Raw genomic sequence first — 18,611 nt, 5'->3', positions numbered from 1 at the left:
AAGAAAACTTGAAGTTCCAACAAGTTCTGAAAATCTGGACACTAGAGGGCAGTAGCAGACAATGTATCTAAGCCATCCTCTCTGCTGCTGCTGCACAAAGCCTTCCGATAGTCCTCAACTTACGACTAGAACTGCGAAGAAGCGTTCCCGTTGCTAAGCAAAGCAGTGGTTAAGTGCACCGGGTCACATTTCGCCACCTTTTTTTCACCAGGGTGGTTTAAGTAAATCTCTTCAGCTGAATCACGCAGTCGTTTTAGCAAGTACAGCCCATGGATTCTGCTTTTTGGGGAAGGCCACAGGTTTAAATCACCTGGCCCCAGACAGTGCAAGGAGTCCTCAACTTACAACAGTTTGTGAGCGGCCGTTTAAATCAGGGGTCTTCAGACTTGGCAGCTTTAAAAGAGCTGCTGTGAATTTCAGCTCCCAGAATTCCTCCTTCAGTCATGTTAGCTCAGGAATTCTGGGAGTTGAAATCCACAAAGTCTTAAACTCGCCAAGTTTGAAGACCCTTGGATTAGAGAATAGAACAAGAATAGAATAAGAATAAGAATAAGAATAAGAATAAGAATAGAATAGAATATAGAATATAGAATATAGAATATAGAATAGAAGAATAGAAGAATAGAAGAATAGAATAAGAATTTGAATAGAATTGAATAAGAATTTGAATAAGAATTTTAGAATAGAATAGAGAATGGAGAATAGACGATCGAATAAGAATAGAATAGAATAGGAATACGATTTTTAGAATAGAATATAGAATAGAATAAGAATAAGAATTTGAATAAGAATTTTAGAATAAAAGAATAGAAAAGAATAAGAATTTGAATAGAATAAGAATTTAAGACTAGAATAGAGAATAGAGCAGGGGTCTTCAAACTTGACAGCTTTAAGACTTGTGGACTTCCAGCTCTCAGAATTCCTCCTTCCAATCATGTTAGCTCAGGAATTCTGGGAGTTGAAGTCCACGAGTCTTAAAGTTGCTAAGTTTGAAGACCCTTGGTCTATTCTATCTTTCTCTCTATCTATTCTACCTCTCTTTATCTATTCTATCTATCCTATCTTTCTCTCTCTTCCTCCCTCTATCTATTCTATCCCTTTCTATCTATTCTACCTCTCTTTATCTAGTCTATCTATTCTTTCTTTCTCTCCTTCCATCTATTTTATCTCTCTGTCTATTCTACCTCTCTTTATCTATTCTATGTAATCTATCCCTACCCCCCCTATCTATCTATTCTATCTATTTCTCTCTCTCTATTCTATCTATTCTATCCATCTATTCTCTATCTTTCTCTCTCTCTCACTCCCTCTATCTATTCTATTTCCCTTTCTCTCTCTCTCTATTCTACCTCTCTTTCTCTATCTATTCCAGGGGTTTTCAAGCTTGACAAACTTAAGACTTGTGGACTTCCAACTCCCAGAATTCCTCCTTCCAATCATGTTAGCTCAGGAATTCTGGGAGTTGAAGTCCACAAGTCTTAAACTTGCCAAGTTTGAAGACCCTTGGTTTAAATCAAGAAAGCAACCGAGCTTAGGGAGCAGAAAAGACAAGACTGGACAGCCACTTGTTCGAAATGGCCTAGACTCTAGGGTCTCCTGCCTGTGCAGGGGGCTGGACTAGAAGACCTCCAAGGTCCCTTCCAGCTCTATTCTGATTGAGGGGTTGGTTGAAATGCTTCTGTCCAATCTCTTCTTAAAAACCCGGAGCGATGGAGCACCCTCAGCTTCTGGAAGCATGCGGAGTAACAGAGTTGGAAGGGGCCTTGGAGGTCATCTAGTCCAACCTCCTGCTCAAGCAGGAGATCCTATACCATTTCAGACTGGCAGCTGTTCGGTCTCTTCTTGAAAACCTCCAGTGATGGAGCACCCTCAACTTCTGGTGGCAAGCTGTTCCACTGGTTAATTGTTCTAACTCTCAGGAAATTTCTCCTTAGTTCCAGGTTGAATCTCTCCTTGGTCAGTTTCCATCCGTTATTCCTTGTCTGGCCTTCGGGTGCCTTGGAGAATAGCTTGACCCCTTCCTCCTCCTCTCTGGGGCAGCCCCTCAAATACTGGAAGATGCTCTCCTGTCTCCCCTGGTCCTTCTCTTCCCTAGACTGGCCAGGCCCAGTTCCTGCAACCGTCCGTCATATCTTTTAGCCTCCAGTGCCCTAATCCTCTTTGTTGCTCTTCTCTGCACTTTTTCTAGAGTCTCGACATTTTTTTTTATAATGTGGTGACCAAAACTGGATGCAGGATTCTAGGTGTGGCCTTACTAAGGATGGATAGAGGGATGGATGGATGACAGACAGAAAGACAGACAGGACAGCTTGACAAGATATAGATGGATAGACAGACAGACAGAGATCACAGACAGACAGACAGACAGACAAGCTAGGCCCATTTCCTGCAACCATTCATCATATCTTTTAGCCTCCAGTCCCCTAATCCTCTTGGTTGCTCTTCTCTGCACTTTTTCTAGAGTCTCAACGTCTTTTTTTATAATGTGGTGACCAAAACTGGATGCAGGACTCTAGGTGTGGCCTTACTAAGAATGTATGGAGGGATGGATGGATGACAGACAGACAGGACAGCTTGACAAGATATAGATGGATAGACAGACAGAGATGATAGACAGACAGACAAGCTAGGCCCATTTCCTGCAACCATTCATCATAACTTTTAGCCTCCAGTTGCCTCTTTGTTGTTCTTCTTGGCACTCTTTCCAGAGTGTCAACCTCTTTTTTTTAACCACCCAAAACTGGGTGCAGTAGTCCAAGTGTGGTCTTACCCAGATATTAAGTTCTTCCAGCTTGAGGTTCCTCCCTCGGTGACCGTGAGAATCAAACCCCACTACGGCGCTGCCACGCTTCCCTTTCCCCTCCGCGTCCTTCCTTCCTCCACTGGCAACCGACCGTTTCAAACTCTCACAGCCGCCCGCCAACCCATTCAGAGGGTGGCTGGGTTCCCACAACCGCGTTCTCTCCCATTCTCTTCCAGGTTTTCCGGGTCGTCAGCATCTGCCTGGGGAGCCCTCCCACCACCTTCTGCTGGGAATATTACGACAAGGAGAAGAATTATCACAAGATCGGCCCGATCAGCCCCGCAAAGTTCTACCAAGAGCACGTCAAACCATTGTTTGATATGGAGAGCAAGGTACGAAGGTCTCGCCATGCCAACCAACACGAAGTGTGTCAGGGCTCCGACAAATCCGCCCCCGTTCAAATCATAAGTCTCTAGCCGCATCTCTCAGAGTAAAAAAAAAAAATGATTTATTAGGAGTGATTATGTCGGCGTTAGCTGGGTGCAGCCGACTCTTAAGACCCATCATTCATTTCCCCCTTGACCCTGGTCTTCCCCCGCACCCCGTGGATGTATATTCTCCAATGGGACACATACCTAGCCAAGAGTCATCAATCATGCTCTCCAGTAGTAATCTTGCACGCCAACAGCTTCGGCTGCCTAGCAATTATCTGAATCATGTAAGGAATGCACTGCTTTCTCCCACTCCCTTTTTGCTGGCAACTAAAAAGACCAAAGGAGTATTTTTTATTTTTTTTAGTTGACCAAGTGATCATTTCCCTGATCCTAGAGATAAAAGAAATCTCTTTTTTTAGGGATCTGGGCACATTTCTTATCCTGAACTCCCTTTTCTCAAATCTAGCCCAGCCCAGCTGTGTCTCTCAGTGTGGCATTCCTCCTCAATATATTCAGCATTCCTTCAGAATTCTTCAGAATCCTCTTTTTGGATTCAACCAGGAAGGGCGATTTGATTGTAATTCTCCTTTTTTTCCCTGGCGTACGGGAAGCCCACGAGAGATTTGACCCCACTTAATTCTGTAAACAACCCTAAGGTGCTCGGCTAGAAACCAGAAGATGGGGAGTTGTAGTCCCACTTTAATCATGAGAGATGTCTGGGGGCCTTTGATCCAAGCTTGTGACTTCTGGTTTCATCTTAGATATGAAAGCCAGCTGGGTGACTTTGGCTCAATCACCAGGAGACATTGAGTTCTAGTTTCTGCCTTAGGCATCAAATCCAGCTGGGTGACTTTGGGCCAATTACCAGGAGACATTGAGTTCTAGTTTCTGCCTTAGGCAGGAAAGACCGCTGGGTGACTTTGGACCAATCACCAGGTGCCATTGAGTTCTAGTTTCTGCCTTAGGCGGGAAAGACCGCTGGGTGACTTTCGGCCAATCACCAGGTGCCATTGAGTTCTAGTTTCTGCCTTAGGCATCAAATCCAACTGGGTGACTTTGGGCCAATAACCAGGAGACATTGAGTTCTAGTTTCTGCCTTAGGCAGGAAAGACCGCTGGGTGACTTTGGACCAATCACCAGGTGCCATTGAGTTCTAGTTTCTGCCTTAGGCAGGAAAGATCGCTGGGTGACTTTGGGCCAATCACCAGGTGCCATTGAGTTCTAGTCCAGCCTTAGGCAGGAAAGACCGCTGGGTGACTTTGGGCCAATCACCAGGTGCCATTGAATTCTAGTCCAGCCTTAGGCAGGAAAGACCACTGGGTGACTTTCGGCCAATCACCAGGTACCATTGAGTTCTAGTCCAGCCTTAGGCAGGAAAGCTGGCTGGGGACCTCTGACCCAGTCACTAGGAGCTTGTGAGTTCCAGTCCCACCTTAAAGCATGAAAGCCGCCTGGGTGACTTTGAGCCAATCGCCAGAAGGTCAAGAGTTCTAATCCTACGCTGGCTGGGGAATTCTGGGAATTGAAGTCCCCCCCAGTCTTAAAAGTGGCCAAAGTTGGACATCTCTGATTGAAACCATCCCATCTGGCTGGTGGGTGGGGCATCCCAACCAAGCCAGGGGGTTGCCCCTTCCTACACCTGACTTCCCCTAACCTGCCCCCTCCTCTGCACTCCCATCTCACAGGTGTGCCTGGTGAACGATCCTCGTCCCCGGAACAAATACAACCAGCTCTACACGGTGGATTATCTGGGCAACATGGTGGGTGGCAGGAAGACCCTTTACAACAACCAGCCGGTGGAGCTCTTGAAAAAGATGGTGGCCGCGTCTATACAGGATGGAGAGGTCAGTCTCTTGCAACCCCCACTGCCCCCCCCGGTTGATTCCCCCCCCCGCCCCCGTCCCCGATTCTCTTCTGCTCTTTCTTCTTCGTTGTGGTGACCCAAAGGGGCGTGGCCCAAAGGCAACACAGTCACATAAGTAAGAAAAGTCCCTTTATTCTCTCCAACTTTGCCCCCAAGTTACCTCCGGTTGGAGAAAACTTCTCCCAGGAACAGCCTTTAAGTGGAGGAAATTCAGTCCAAAAACGAAGTGCCTACAAACTGCAAATAAAAATCCACACAACCCACGCTGCAGCAATTAACTGGACAGGGCAGGAGAAGGAATTGCAGACTTGAAAGCACAGCAAAACACACACGCGGTTGGGAAGATGCCAGGAACCCAGATAACCCTCGACAGTAATAGATAACTCACGATTTGCTTCCAACAAGTTGCTGTGAGCAATCTCCCTTTTAAAACACTGTGTTCCCAGCTGCGGCTATTGAAGGGAATCAGGGCCTTTTCCTCCCCCGTAAGCCATGCAACCCACGTTGCTCCCTTCCCCATTCCTCCCTGCGTCCCCTAGGATGAAGAGAGGGTGGGCCTGGGTCTTCCTCCGAATTCCTTCTCCCTTTCTCTGTCTCTCCCCTGCTCTGCCCAGCCGGCCTTTGCCCTTCCCCAGTTTCTTCCACAGCCAACGGAGCCCCACTCCCGCTCCCTGTCAGCTGCTCGGCCTCCCCCTCCGAATCAGATTCCGACAGGGGCATGACATTCGTCCTGACCGTTGGCTGCTCTCTCTTCTCCCGCAGGCAGTTTGGTTTGGCTGCGACGTTGGAAAATGTTTTAACAGCAAGCTAGGCATCAACGATTTGAAGATGTGAGGTTTGGTGCAAGGAGGGGGAGGAGCCCATGGGGGGGGAGGGGGTTCCCCCTGGACAAGGCTTCCAAGCAGGAGGCCTGGTTCCTCTCACTTTGGGGGTTCATTGTCTGCACGCAGAGGCCATGGTTTGTTTTCTTTATGCGTGTATTGTTTTATTAATCAAATTTTATTGGCCAACAACACATTTATTTACTTATTTGTGTCCCTGTTTCTATGAACAACTCAGGGTGATGAGCATGCCCGGTACACCTTCCCCCTCCTATTTTCCCAGAAACAACCTGTGAGGTGGGCTGGGCTGAGAGAGAGAGAGAGAGATTGGTCCACATCACCCAGCCGGCTTTTATGTCTAAGGCAGGACTAGAATTCCCACTCTCCTGGTGATTGGCCCAAAGTCTCTCAGCTGGTTTGCATGCCTAAGGCGGGGCTAGAACCCACCCTCCCCTGGCCATTGGCCCAAAGTCACCCAGACAACTTTCATGCCTAAAGTGGGACTAGAATTCCCAACCTCCTAGCAATCGGCTCAAAGTCACCTAGCTGGCTTTCATGCCTAAGGCAGAACCAGAACTCACCGTCTCCTGGTGATTAGCCCAAAGTCACCTAGCTGGCTTTCATGCCTAAGGCAGAACCAGAACTCACCGTCTCCTGGTGATTAGCCCAAAGTCACCCAGCTGGCTTTCATGCCCAAAGCAGAACTAGAACTCCCAGTCACCTGGCGATTGGCCCAAAGTCACCCACCTGGCTTTCATGCCTTAAGGCAGTACTAGAACTCCCTGTCTCCTGGTGATTGGCCCAAAGTCACTCAGCTGGCTTTACTGCATAAAGCGGGACTAGAACTCCTAATCTCCTGGCGATTGACCCAAAGTTAACCAGACAACTTTCATGCCTAAAGTGGGACTAGAATTCCCAATCTCCTAGCGATTGGCTCAAAGTCATCTAGCTGGCTTTCATGCCTTAAGGCAGGACTAGAACTCCCAGTCTCCTGGTGATTGGCCCAAAGTCACCCAGCTGGCTTTCATGCCAAAGGAGGGACTAGAACTCCCAGTCTCCTGGCAGTTGGCCCTAAGCCACCCGGACAACTTTCATGCGTAAGACGGAATTAAACTCACTGTCTCTTGGTGATTGGCCCAAAGTCACCCAGCTGGCTTTCATGTCTAAGGTGGGACTAGAACTCACCGTCTCCTATTTTCTAGCCTAATGTTTTAACCACCAGACCAAACTGGCTCAATGATACCCTGAGCTCATCAGGAAATGCATTTTTTTTTAAATAAATAGGGAGGATAAAACTTGGGCTGACTTCTTCCTTCAGTCCCGACCAGCAAGGGATTGTGGGAGTTGAAGTCCACCTGGAAATCCCAGCCCCATTTGCCCTCCTAATTCAGAAACCTTCTCGGTTGTTTGCAGATACAACCATGAGCTGATGTTCGGGGTGTCCGTCAAGAATATGAAGAAAGACGAGCGGCTGATTTTCGGAGACTCCATGATGACGCACGCCATGGTCATTACAGCCTTCACGAAGAAAGTAAGTTTGCTTGGGTGGGGGAAACGCTTTCCCTGCCTTAAATTTACTTGTCCTGGAGATCGGGAAGGTTTGATTGACTGATTGTGGGCCGTCAAATGGATGTCAGCTCAACTACGACATATATAAGCCTTCTCCGTATGAACATATGAAAACATATGAAGAAGAACGGTTGCAGGAACCGGGCCTGGCTAGTCTAGGGAAGAGAAGGACCAGCGGGGACAGGAGAGCATCTTTCAATATCTCTGGGGCTGCCCCAAAGAAGAGGGAGTCAAGCTATTCTCCAAAGCACCAGAAGGCAGGACAAGAAACCATGGTTGGAAACTGATCAAGCTCAGAAGCAACCTGGAATTAAGGAGAAACATCCCAACAGTGAGGACAATTAACCAATGGAACTGCTTGCTACCAGAAATTGTGGATGTTCCTGTTGGAAGTTAAAACCCACCCCTTTCCTAAAAAAAAAAAAAATGAAATATTTTAGGATATATTAAAAAGGCAGGATATTTCCCCTGAAAGAAGTAAAAACTCAGAGAGGCAGAGTCCTGCTGGCTGAGGAATTCTGGGAGTTGAAGTCCAGAAGTGGTCAAGGTTGGAAGCCCTTGAGAAGAGGACATGCCAGCTGAGGAACTGTGGGAGTTGAAATCCACAAGGTTGGAAGCCCTTGAGAAGAGGGCATGGTGGCTGAGGAACTCTGGGAGTTGAAGAAGAAGAAAAGAAGAAGAAGAGGAGGAGGAAGAAGAGGAAGAAGGAGAGGAAGAAGAAGAGGAAGAGGAGGAGGAAGGAGAGGAAGAGGAAGAAGAAGAAGAAGAAGAGGAAGGAGAAGGAGAGGAAGGAGAAGGAGAAGAAGAAGAAGAAGAGGAGGAGGAGGACCGTAACGCTTAGCCGAGTATAATACACAAGAGATGGATTGTACTGTAATATGTTATTATGCATCTGAATGGGGTATTGAGATTTCACATCTTTTCACATCTTAATGAGGTAGTGACTTCATCTTTATTTGCGGTTCGGATGGCCCAGGGAAAGAAACTGTTTGTTAGTCTAGCGGTGTGGGATTTTATTGACCTAAAGCACCATCCAGACGGAAGCAGGTCAAAAAGATAATTGCCAGGGTGTGAGGGGTCTTCTATAATGGCCTTGATTCTGCTTTGGCAGTGGGACCTGGCTAAGTCTTCCAGGGAGGGCAGAGGGCAACCAATGATCTTTTGAGCTGTGTTTATCACCCTCTGTACCGTTTTCCTGTCCTCAACTGTGGAGCCTGCATACCACACACCCAGACAACACGTCAGAGTGCTCTCCACAGAGGCTTTATAGAAAGCCAGCAACAGCTTCTTAGCCAGATTGTTCTTCCTGAGAACCCGCAGGAAGTGCAGCCGCTGCTGAGCCTTCTTCGCTATGGCCTTGGTGTTAGGGGACCAGGAGATATCAGCTGAAATACGGATGCCAAGGAATCTGATCGTAGGGACAGTTTCCACTCGTTCTCCGTTGATGATGAGTGGGGCGTGGTCCTGTCCGTGTTACCTGAAGTCCACAATCGGTCCTTTGGTTTTATGGACATTCAGGGACAGATTGTTCTGTGAACACCAGATAGACAGGTTCTCTACTTCTGCCCTATATGCCGTCTCATCCTCTCCAGAGAAGTCCACAAGTCAAGGTTGGAAGCCCTTGAGAAGAGGACGTGCCGGCTGAGGAACTCTGGGAGTTGAAGTCCAGAAGTGATCAAGGTTGGAAACCTTTTGAGAAGAGGACATGCCGGCTGAGGAACTCTGGGAGTTGAAGTCCACAAGTCAAGGTTGGAAACCTTTTGAGAAGAGGACATGCCGGCTGAGGAACTCTGGAAGCTGAAGTCCACAAGTCAAGGTTGGAAACCTTTTGAGAAGAGGACATGCCAGCTGAGGAACTCTGGGAGTTGAAGTCCAGAAGTGATCAAGGTTGGAAACCTTTTGAGAAGAGGACATGCCGGCTGAGGAACTCTGGGAGTTGAAGTCCACAAGTGATCAAGGTTGGAAACCTTTTGAGAAGAGGACGTGCCGGCTGAGGAACTCTGGGAGTTGAAGTCCACAAGTCAAGGTTGGAAACCTTTTGAGAAGAGGACGTGCCGGCTGAGGAACTCTGGGAGTTGAAGTCCACAAGTGATCAAGGTTGGAAACCTTTTGAGAAGAGGACGTGCCGGCTGAGGAATTCTGGGAGTTGAAGTCCATGTCAAGTTGCCACGGTTGATCTCCTCTGTTCTAGCAACGTCAAAACACTGTCCCGCTAGCCTAAAAAATTATGTTGGGAATTATTTATTGTGGGGTGAGGTCTCATTCCCTTCACCCTTGGGAACCCTGCCTAGTGGTTAGTCCTCTTACCAAGCAGAGCCGTTCTTTTCCCTTTGAGCCTTTCAGAATTCCTCCCTCGGGCACCATTGCTTCATCCTGACCAGCAATCCCGTTGCGGTTATTTAAATACGTTTCGCAACGATGCGGCACACATATATAAATATTCACCCACCCCCAGCATTCAGCAGTTGCAAAACCAGATTGGCACGATGAGAAATTGGAGGAGAAGCAATTGTTGGCAGCCAACTTGAAACCAGGAATGCCAGATTGGCAGGAAGCGTGTTTTTTGTTTTAAATAAAAAAAATTATGTTTTATATACCGCACAATCAATCCATTCCATTTCAACCGTGTGTCAGTTAGGTTCATATTTCATGTCCTTACAGTTTACAATTAATACTCTCCTTATCAATATACTAATATAACAATAATCCGTTTTCTTTTTAAATTTAAAAATACTTTATTAAATATATTTATATACATACAATAAAATCAAAATATTCCATTTGTCGCAACGTAGGCAAATGCAATGTTCACTCTAACTGACAGCTCTCTCACTGTATCAAATGTTCATTCACTTATTTAGATATAATACAGAATTTCATTCTAATTATCACAAATTTACATATAATATTATCAATTTCTATCGTATCCTTTTATTTGACTTTTTATTCCTTTCTTGTCTATCTTCCAGCCAACTATACCATAAGTTCCAAATCTCATAGTATTCTGACTCCTCTTGTTTTCTGAGTTCCACTGATAGCCTGTCCGTTTCTGTACATTCCAAGGTTTTCTTTAGGATCATGAATTCGGGGGTTTTCGCATTTCCAATTTTGAGCAAAAGCGAGCCTTGCTGCCGTTAATATATGGAGTATTGTGTATAATAATTTTTTGCTCATTTTCTGTTTTAGGATTCCTAATAGAAATATCTCCGGTTTCAACTCAATTTTAACTTTTGTGATTTCTTCTAACCGATTTTTAATTTTCCTCCAGTGTGTTTTTTGTTTTTGAGCAAGTCCACCGCATATGATAATCACGTTTTCATGTAGTTAATATCCAATGTATCCATTTTTACAAACCTTCTCTTATCGCTATTCTATATTCATCTTATCCATTTTAATTCATTTTTATTTTCTAACCATTGCTAAAATAAATCCCATACCATGTTATTCAGAGTCTTCTTTTTTCTTTAATTTCCAATGTTAAATCTATTCATTTCTGCACGTTCAAATATTTTTTTCAATTACTTTTGTAAAAGGGGAGCTTGTTTGTCGTAGCAGCCGGGTATCCAAAATTTCCGAAGCGTTCTCGACTTCGGGACACCAAGTTAAAAAACAGGACATTATGCAAAAAAACCCACCCCATTTTGGGGATATTTCCATCCATACAGGCCATCCTCGACTTAACAGCGTGACCATTTAGTGACAGTTCCAAGTTGCAACGGTTCTGGAAAAAAAAGGTGACTTGACCGTTTTTTCACACTTTACGACCATTTTTCACACTTATGCCCGTCACAGCGCCCTGGGGTCACGTCATGTAATCCCTTTTGCCTCCTGACAAGAGAAGTCCACGGGGAAGCCAAGTCACTGAACAACTTAACTGCAGTGATTCACTCCACCCCGATGGCAAGAAAGTTCATAAAACGAGGCCAATGCACACTTAACAAACTGCCTCACTTAGCAATATAAATTTTGGGCTCAATGCTGGTCGTAGGTCGAGGACTCCCTGGAGTTCAAGGGTTAAAAAATAAATAAAACCACCGCCCTGAAAATCATAAAAATCATTCGATCAGGCAGACCAAATATAAGCAGCCCTCGACTTATAACCGTTTGTTTAGTGACCTGTGATGACCCGGCGCGTGACACAAAAATTACAAAGTTACAAAAGTAGAATAAATTCCTTCAATGCCTCTAACTTGGCACCCAGTGTCCAATTATCCTCGGCTGGAGATCAAACTCTTCCAAAAACAGTCTACGAAGGGCAGAAACGCAGTCCGAACCCAAAGTAAAGATAATTAGAAATTAAAAAAAAACCAACACAAACCACGCTGAAGTAATTAACACGGCAGGCTAGGATGATAAATTGCAGACTTTCATCGGATGCAGCACCCACAGCTGGGAGGACGCCAAAACCCAGATGAGCCTCAACAAAGATAATGCACGCTTTCCTTCCAGCAACTCTGCCATGCGCAGTTTGCCCTTTTAAGCATTCTTCCCAGCTGCAGCCCATGAAGGGGATCAGGGCCCTTTCCTTCCCCGTAAACCATGTTGCTCCCTTCTCCATTCCTCCCTGAGTGCCCTAGGATGAAGAGAGGGTCGGGCCTGGGTCTTCCTCTGAATGCCCAGCCGGACTTTGCCCTTCCCCAGTTTCTTCCACAACCACCGGAGCCACACTCCCACTCCCTGTCAGCTGCTCGACCTCCGCCTCGGAGTCGGACTCCAACAAGGGCATGACAGTGACATTTCTCTGTTACAGTGGCACTGAAAAATGTGACTTACGACCATCTTTCACAGTTACGACTTTCCCACCGTCCCCACGGTCAAACTTCAGACGCTTGGCCATCAACTCCTATTTATGACCATTGCTATGTCCTGGGGTTACGCGATCCCCTTTTGCGACCTTCTGACGAGCAATGGGGGGCAGGCCTGCCAGATTCACTTAACAACCGGGTGCAACTGCAGCGATTCACTTAACAACGGCGGGAAGAAAAGGTCGTACAATGTGGCAAAATTCACTTAACAAATTCTCACTTAGCAACAAGATATTTCAGGCTCTGTTTTGGTCATAAGTCAAGGACTGCCTGTACCGCTTAAGTAATTTTCATTCCCACGGATGAAGTGTCCTGCAGTCAAGTGGTTCCCGCGGGGTTTTTCTCACCGCCTACAACCCTTCTTTTTTAGGAAGAACCAGACGAAGGCTACGAGAAGTGGCGCGTGGAGAATTCCTGGGGTGAAGACCGTGGGAATAAAGGTATGGGGTCCTTTGTGAAGGGGAGGGGGGAAGGGGGGCTTTCAAGGTTGAGCCAAGGGGAGGGTAACTCCTCTTTCTCCCTCCACTCCCCCCAAATTAACTGCAAGAAGGGGTGTGTATGTGTGTTTGGATCTATCATCCGTTCAGCCAGCCATTGATTCTAGTTTCTGTCTATCTGTCTGTCAACTCTATCTATCTATCTATCTATCTATCTATCTATCTATCTATCTATCTATCTATCTTATCTATCTATCTGTCTATCTATCTATCATCTATCTATCTATTTATCTATCTATCTATCATCTATCTATCTATTTATCTATCTATCATCTATCATCCAGCCAGCCAGCCATTGATTCTACTTTCTGTCTGTCTGTCTGTCTGTCATCTATCTCTATCTCTATTTATCTTTCACCTATCTATATCTGTCTGCCTAGCTCTATCTATCTATCTTCATCCATCCATCCATTGATTCTACCATCTGTCTGTCTCTCTGTCTGTCATCTATCATCCATCCATCCATTAATTTTACAGTCTGGCTCTCTACCTATCTATCCATCCATCTATTGATTCTACCGTCTCTCTGTCATCTATCTATCTATCTATCTATCTATCTATCTATCTATCTATCTATCATCTGTCTATCATCTGTCTGTCTGTCATCTATCATCCATCCATTAATTCTACCATCTGGCTGTCTATCATCTCTATCTATCATCCATCCATCCATCCATCTGCCAACTGTCTGTCTGTGTCTGTCTACGGTGTCTATCTATCTATCTATCTATCTATCTATCTATCTATCTATCTATCTATCTAATCTGTCTGTCTATAGATGACCTACAAGATCCCTTCCAACTGTATTGTTCTATTCTAGTTCAAGTTCTTTTTGCTTCTATTCTTTCAAATTCAATTCTATTCCGTTCTATTTTATTCCCTATTCTCTCCTCTCCTCTCCTCGTCCTTCATAGGGGGCCATTTCAAGCTTTCAGGATTTAAACAGCAAAGCCCCTTTGGTTACAGACAGTCCTCAACTTACAACCATTTGTTTAGTGACCGTTCAAAGTTACAACGGCACTGAAAAAAGGGATTTACGACCGTTTTTTCACACTCAGTCACCATTGCAGCATCTCCACTAGGATCTACATTCACCGACTCATATTTACGACGGTCTCAATGTCCTGGGGGGGTGTCACGTGATCCCCTTTTGTGACCTTCCGACCAGGGGAAGCCGGATTCACTTAACAACCGCGTGTGACTCCATGATTCCCTTCACCGCAGTGGCAGGAAAGGTCGTAAAAAAACGGGGCAAAACTCACTTGTCTCGCTTAGCGAGATAAATTTTGGGCTCCGTGGTGGTCGTAAGTCGAGGACTACCTGTAGCGAACTCAGTTTGGAAGCCTAGTCTGGCAGGGATTCAGTGACACTGAGGTCAAACCTCAGTCTAAGACTTTGCCTAAAACAACAGACTAAACCGGGGTGGGAAGAGGCGGAGGGCGAGAAGCGAGGGAGGAAACGGTTGTCCTTTCTTGGGGTCTCACCCCACCTTTCCTGCCAAGCCTCCCCCACCTTTCCCAAGCGGGGGCGAGGGGGGAGGGGCTCCCTCTGGCCGCCCTGACTTCTGCCCCCACCCCAGAGGGCATTGTTCACACCGCGGAGGCACTTCCTCTGATAGGCAGGAATTTCCTTGGCCCCAAAGGTTATCAAATCTGCTTTTTCTTGGGTTTGGTTTCCAAAAATACTCGCTGAAATCTCTGTGTTCCCTGTACATTTTGTCCTGTTTAGGGTTTTTTTTTTTCCTTTTTCCTTTTTTTCCTCCAAGCGAGAGAAAGTTGCAAATTTGCAAAGATTTTGCATCATGGGACGGAATCCTTAGTTTTCTCTTGCGGCTCGTCGGCACGTCTTGAAATAGCCCAGTTTCCCCGAAAATAAGATCCTAACCGAAAAATAAACCCTAGCATGGTGTTTTTTTTTCAGGATGCTCGTAATATAAGTCCTACCCCCCCAAAAAATAAGCCCCAGTTAAGATTCTCAGTCAGACAGGCGCAGTGAGGGCCAGTATTTTCCCCGAAAATAAGACCTATTTTTCCTTTTGGAGGAAAAAAATAATATAAGATCCGATCTTGTAACGCTATTCACTGACCTGGCCAGTTTGACGCAAATCAAAGACAGCTCAAAAACTCTTAAATTCAGTTATTTGGTTCTGGATGCTGAAAAATTTAGATTTTAAGCCCTGTGGCTGTGGGGTCAGTAGGAAAACAATGTATGGATGGGTCTGTTTGTTCTGACTAGCTGATCTGTTCAATTAAAAATAATAATAATACAATGCTTTTAGTTAGCTTGGGGTGGGGTGGGAATCAAAATTATTCAGGAAGCGGGTTTTCCTATAAAGTAGCGTTTCTCAACCTTATCCCCTTTAAGAGGGGAGGACTTCCACTCCCAGAATTCCCCATTAATCGTTCTTTAAGACAGATGGACTTCCACTCCCAGAGTACCTCAGCCAGGCCTGGTTCTTTGGGGTGATCCAGTGTGTCTCTGTTTAAACCAATGTTTCTCACTTGAATAGAACGGAAGGGAATGGGAATAGAATTAAGAATAGAATAGAATGTAGAGCAAAACAGAACAGAATAGAATTCTTTTTATTGGCCAAGGATGATTGGACACACAAGGAATTTGTCTTGGTGCAAATGCTCTCAGTGTACATAAAAAGAAAAAATACATTCATCAAGGGTCAAGAATCATAAGGTACAACACTTAGTAATAGCCATAGAATAGGAATAGGAATAGGAATAAGAATAGAATAGAATAGGACAGGACAGGACAGGACAGGACAGAATAGAATAGAATTCTTTTTATTGGCCAAGGATGATTGGACACACAAGGAATTTGTCTTGGTGCAAATGCTCTCAGTGTACATAAAAAGAAAAAATACATTCATCAAGGGTCAAGAATCATAAGGTACAATACTTAATAATAGTCATAGGTACAATAGAATAGAATAGAATAGAATAGAATAGAATAGAATTCTTTTTATTGGCCAAGGATGATTGGACACACAAGGAATTTGTCTTGGTGCAAATGCTCTCAAGTGTACATAAAAAGAAAAAATACATTCATCAAGGGTCAAGAATCATAAGGTACAATACTTAATAATAGTCATAGGTACAATAGAATAGAATAGAATAGAATAGAATAGAATAGAATAGAATAGAATTCTTTTTATTGGCCAAGGGTGATTGGACACACAAGGAATCTGTCTTGGTGCAGATGCTCTCAGTGCACATAAAAGAGAAGAGACATCCGTCAAGGGTCAAGAATCATAAGGTACAACACTTAGTAATATCCATAGGGTAGAATAGGAATAGGATAGGATAGGATAGGATAGAATAGAATAGAACAGGACAGGACACGACACGACACGACAGAACAGAATAGGAGATTAGAATAAAGAATAGAATAGAGAATAGAACAGAATAATAATGGAATGGAATAGAATAACTTTATGGTCACTTTGTACACAAATCAACGTACATTAAAATGAAATTTCATTGCCTACAGCTCTCAAAGAGTCGCACCTCCAATATACACTACATAAACATGACAAAATAAATTACACACATGCATACATAGGCCTACAAAATTATGCATCTACTCCCATATATCCTATGACACAAGACAAACAGCCTAGTCTGTACACGGTGAGAAAAAACGAATCTTGTTTAGTTTCCCCGACAAAAACCCGCAAACTTAAGAGACAGGACGGCCTGGGAATGAGCTCTTCTTGGGCCGCAGCCTTAGCTCAGCCTCGTCATGAACGTCTCCATCGCAGCCTAGCGGTTACAGCCTAGCTGTCCGGATTCCGCGATTGCCCTAATTAACTCATGAGCCTCGAGCCAAGCTTCAAAAGAAACCCAAAGGTTTATTTATTAAGAGCAACATGCCCGGCATTAACATGTATGAAGCCAACTCTGCCATACCTAATTCACAGTCCCCTCTGACCCCGTTTCCCTCCTTCCCCCTGGGTGTGTCATAAATCACATTCTCCAACAAAGCACGTTCACAGGCTGGGCGTGTCATCAATCACGTTCTCCAACTAAGGATTTTCGTGGGAAGAAGATCCGGTAGGTTAGCTACAATCGTCGTTAAGATAAGTGTCGGGATGTACTTCTGGTTTTAAACTTCTGCCTTGGTCCTTCAGGTTTCCTCCCGCTCCCGTCTGCTTATGGCAACTCGAAAAACAGGCCTAGGGATGCCGTACGAGTTGACACCAACTGACTCTTATCTCCCCCCCGCCTTCTCCCCCATTCCAGGTTACCTGCTCATGACCGACGAGTGGTTCTCCGAGTTCGTGTACGAAGTGGTCACCGACCGCAAACACGTGCCAGAGGAAGTCCTGGAGGTCTTACAACAAGAGCCCATTCGCCTGCCTGCCTGGGATCCCATGGGGGCTCTGGCCCACTGAGCAGTCGGGACAAGGAGGGGACGACCCCCCCACCCCCTCTCCTGGGTCAACTCCAAGCCGGTGGGAGACCCGGGGGTCTGCGGCCGAGCCCTCCCAGGGGGAGGGGGGACCGAGTGTCCCAACTAGAGGTGCTAACATTCACACACACACACGTACACACACACCCCTCCCCATCCTTCGGAAGGCACTGTCCATCTCTGGCCATTGGTGGGGGGTTGGTCATCCCCACTTTCCCCCCTTTCATCGGTGTCTCCGCTTTTCATCGTAACACAGTGCCACATTTCTTTCTTTTTTAAAAAAAAAATATGGCTTCTTAAAAAACTCATCATAATGCACTCATTTGGAAGCGGAGAAGGGATTCTTTTGAACGAGGTGTATGCAGAATATATATATATATATATATAGAGAGAGAGAGATTTTAGGATTTGTTTGTAGGCTGGAAATGGAGGGTCACATCGAGGGAAGAAGATATCGGGGCGATGTGGATAACTGGAAATTACCCAGTAAATTTTCTTACCCTGCCCATCTTTTCCAGACTGGTTTTCTGCAACCTGGTGAGGCCTTCGCCACAAAAGAATATATATATATATATATAAGCAAAATATATTTAATGCTTATAAGGACCTCCGGAGCCGTTAACTGGACAGTCCGTGATGCGTCTCACCCGGAGGGCACCAGGTTGGAGAAGATGGTTTCGTTTCTTTTCTCTTCTCTTCTCTTTTTTTTGGGGGGGTGGGCTTTGTTCAACAGGATTCCAGTTTGGGTGGGTTCTCCCCTTCCCCACGTGGGAGGCAGAGCGAACAATCGTTGTAAACAGGCCGGCGACGACACACACACACAGAGCGAAAGGGAAACATTGGGGAAAAAATAATAGTAAATAATAATAAACCGCATTTCGTATGCCCTCAACCACTCTTATGGTGCTATGAAGTATTTTAATTAAAACACTTGCCTGAACGACATTTTGGTCTCCTGGCTTGATCTTAGGGACTAGCGCCTTGAAAAGGAAGACGGACATGGCCATGAATGGGATTGGATTGGATTTTCTTTTTCTTTGTTTCAATGGTTTTTTTTGGCCAAGTTTCTGAAAATTCCTGCCTCCAAATTAAGGAAAGAGAACGCGGGTGAATAAAGAAGGGATTAAAAACAGGCTTTTTTTTGCCGGTCCATAAAAAGGCTGCGCCGCAATTTGGGGCACAGGTAGTCCTTGACTTAACGGCTATTTGTTTAGTGAACAGTTATAACGGCACTGTGACAAGTGACTTCTGTCCATTATTCACACAACCACTGCGGCATTTCCCAGGGTCACGTGATCAGAATTCACACACTTGGCAACTGACTCGTTTTTTTTGACAGTCGCAGTGTGTGCCGGGGTCACGTAATTCCCTTTTGCGACCTTCTGACGAGCAAAGTCAATAGGGGAAGCCGGATTCACTTAACAACGATCGCTGTCGCTTGAGGATTAGACCGAAG

The 18,611-nt window shown here is 45.3% G+C and overlaps 1 protein-coding gene across 1 annotated transcript in view; it reads left to right on the top strand.

Moving 5' to 3' along the window:
• BLMH (bleomycin hydrolase) overlaps positions 1–18,098 on the top strand; it is a 40,135-nt gene extending 22,037 nt beyond the window's left edge. The window contains exons 7-12 of the mRNA XM_087924534.1: positions 2,980–3,135; positions 4,863–5,021; positions 5,804–5,871; positions 7,276–7,393; positions 12,607–12,676; positions 16,987–18,098. Of these exons, the coding sequence (XP_087780660.1) occupies positions 2,980–3,135; positions 4,863–5,021; positions 5,804–5,871; positions 7,276–7,393; positions 12,607–12,676; positions 16,987–17,138 (723 nt within the window). The 3' untranslated portion in view covers positions 17,139–18,098. The remainder of the gene's footprint in view (positions 1–2,979; positions 3,136–4,862; positions 5,022–5,803; positions 5,872–7,275; positions 7,394–12,606; positions 12,677–16,986) is intronic.
• Positions 18,099–18,611: the final 513 nt, after the last annotated feature.

Source organism: Pseudonaja textilis, chromosome 1, assembly GCF_049901715.1.
Source record: "Pseudonaja textilis isolate UNSWEBS1 chromosome 1, rPseTex1.2, whole genome shotgun sequence".
Lineage (NCBI taxonomy): Eukaryota > Metazoa > Chordata > Lepidosauria > Squamata > Elapidae > Pseudonaja > Pseudonaja textilis.
This window is presented reverse-complemented; position numbering and strand designations above follow the sequence as displayed.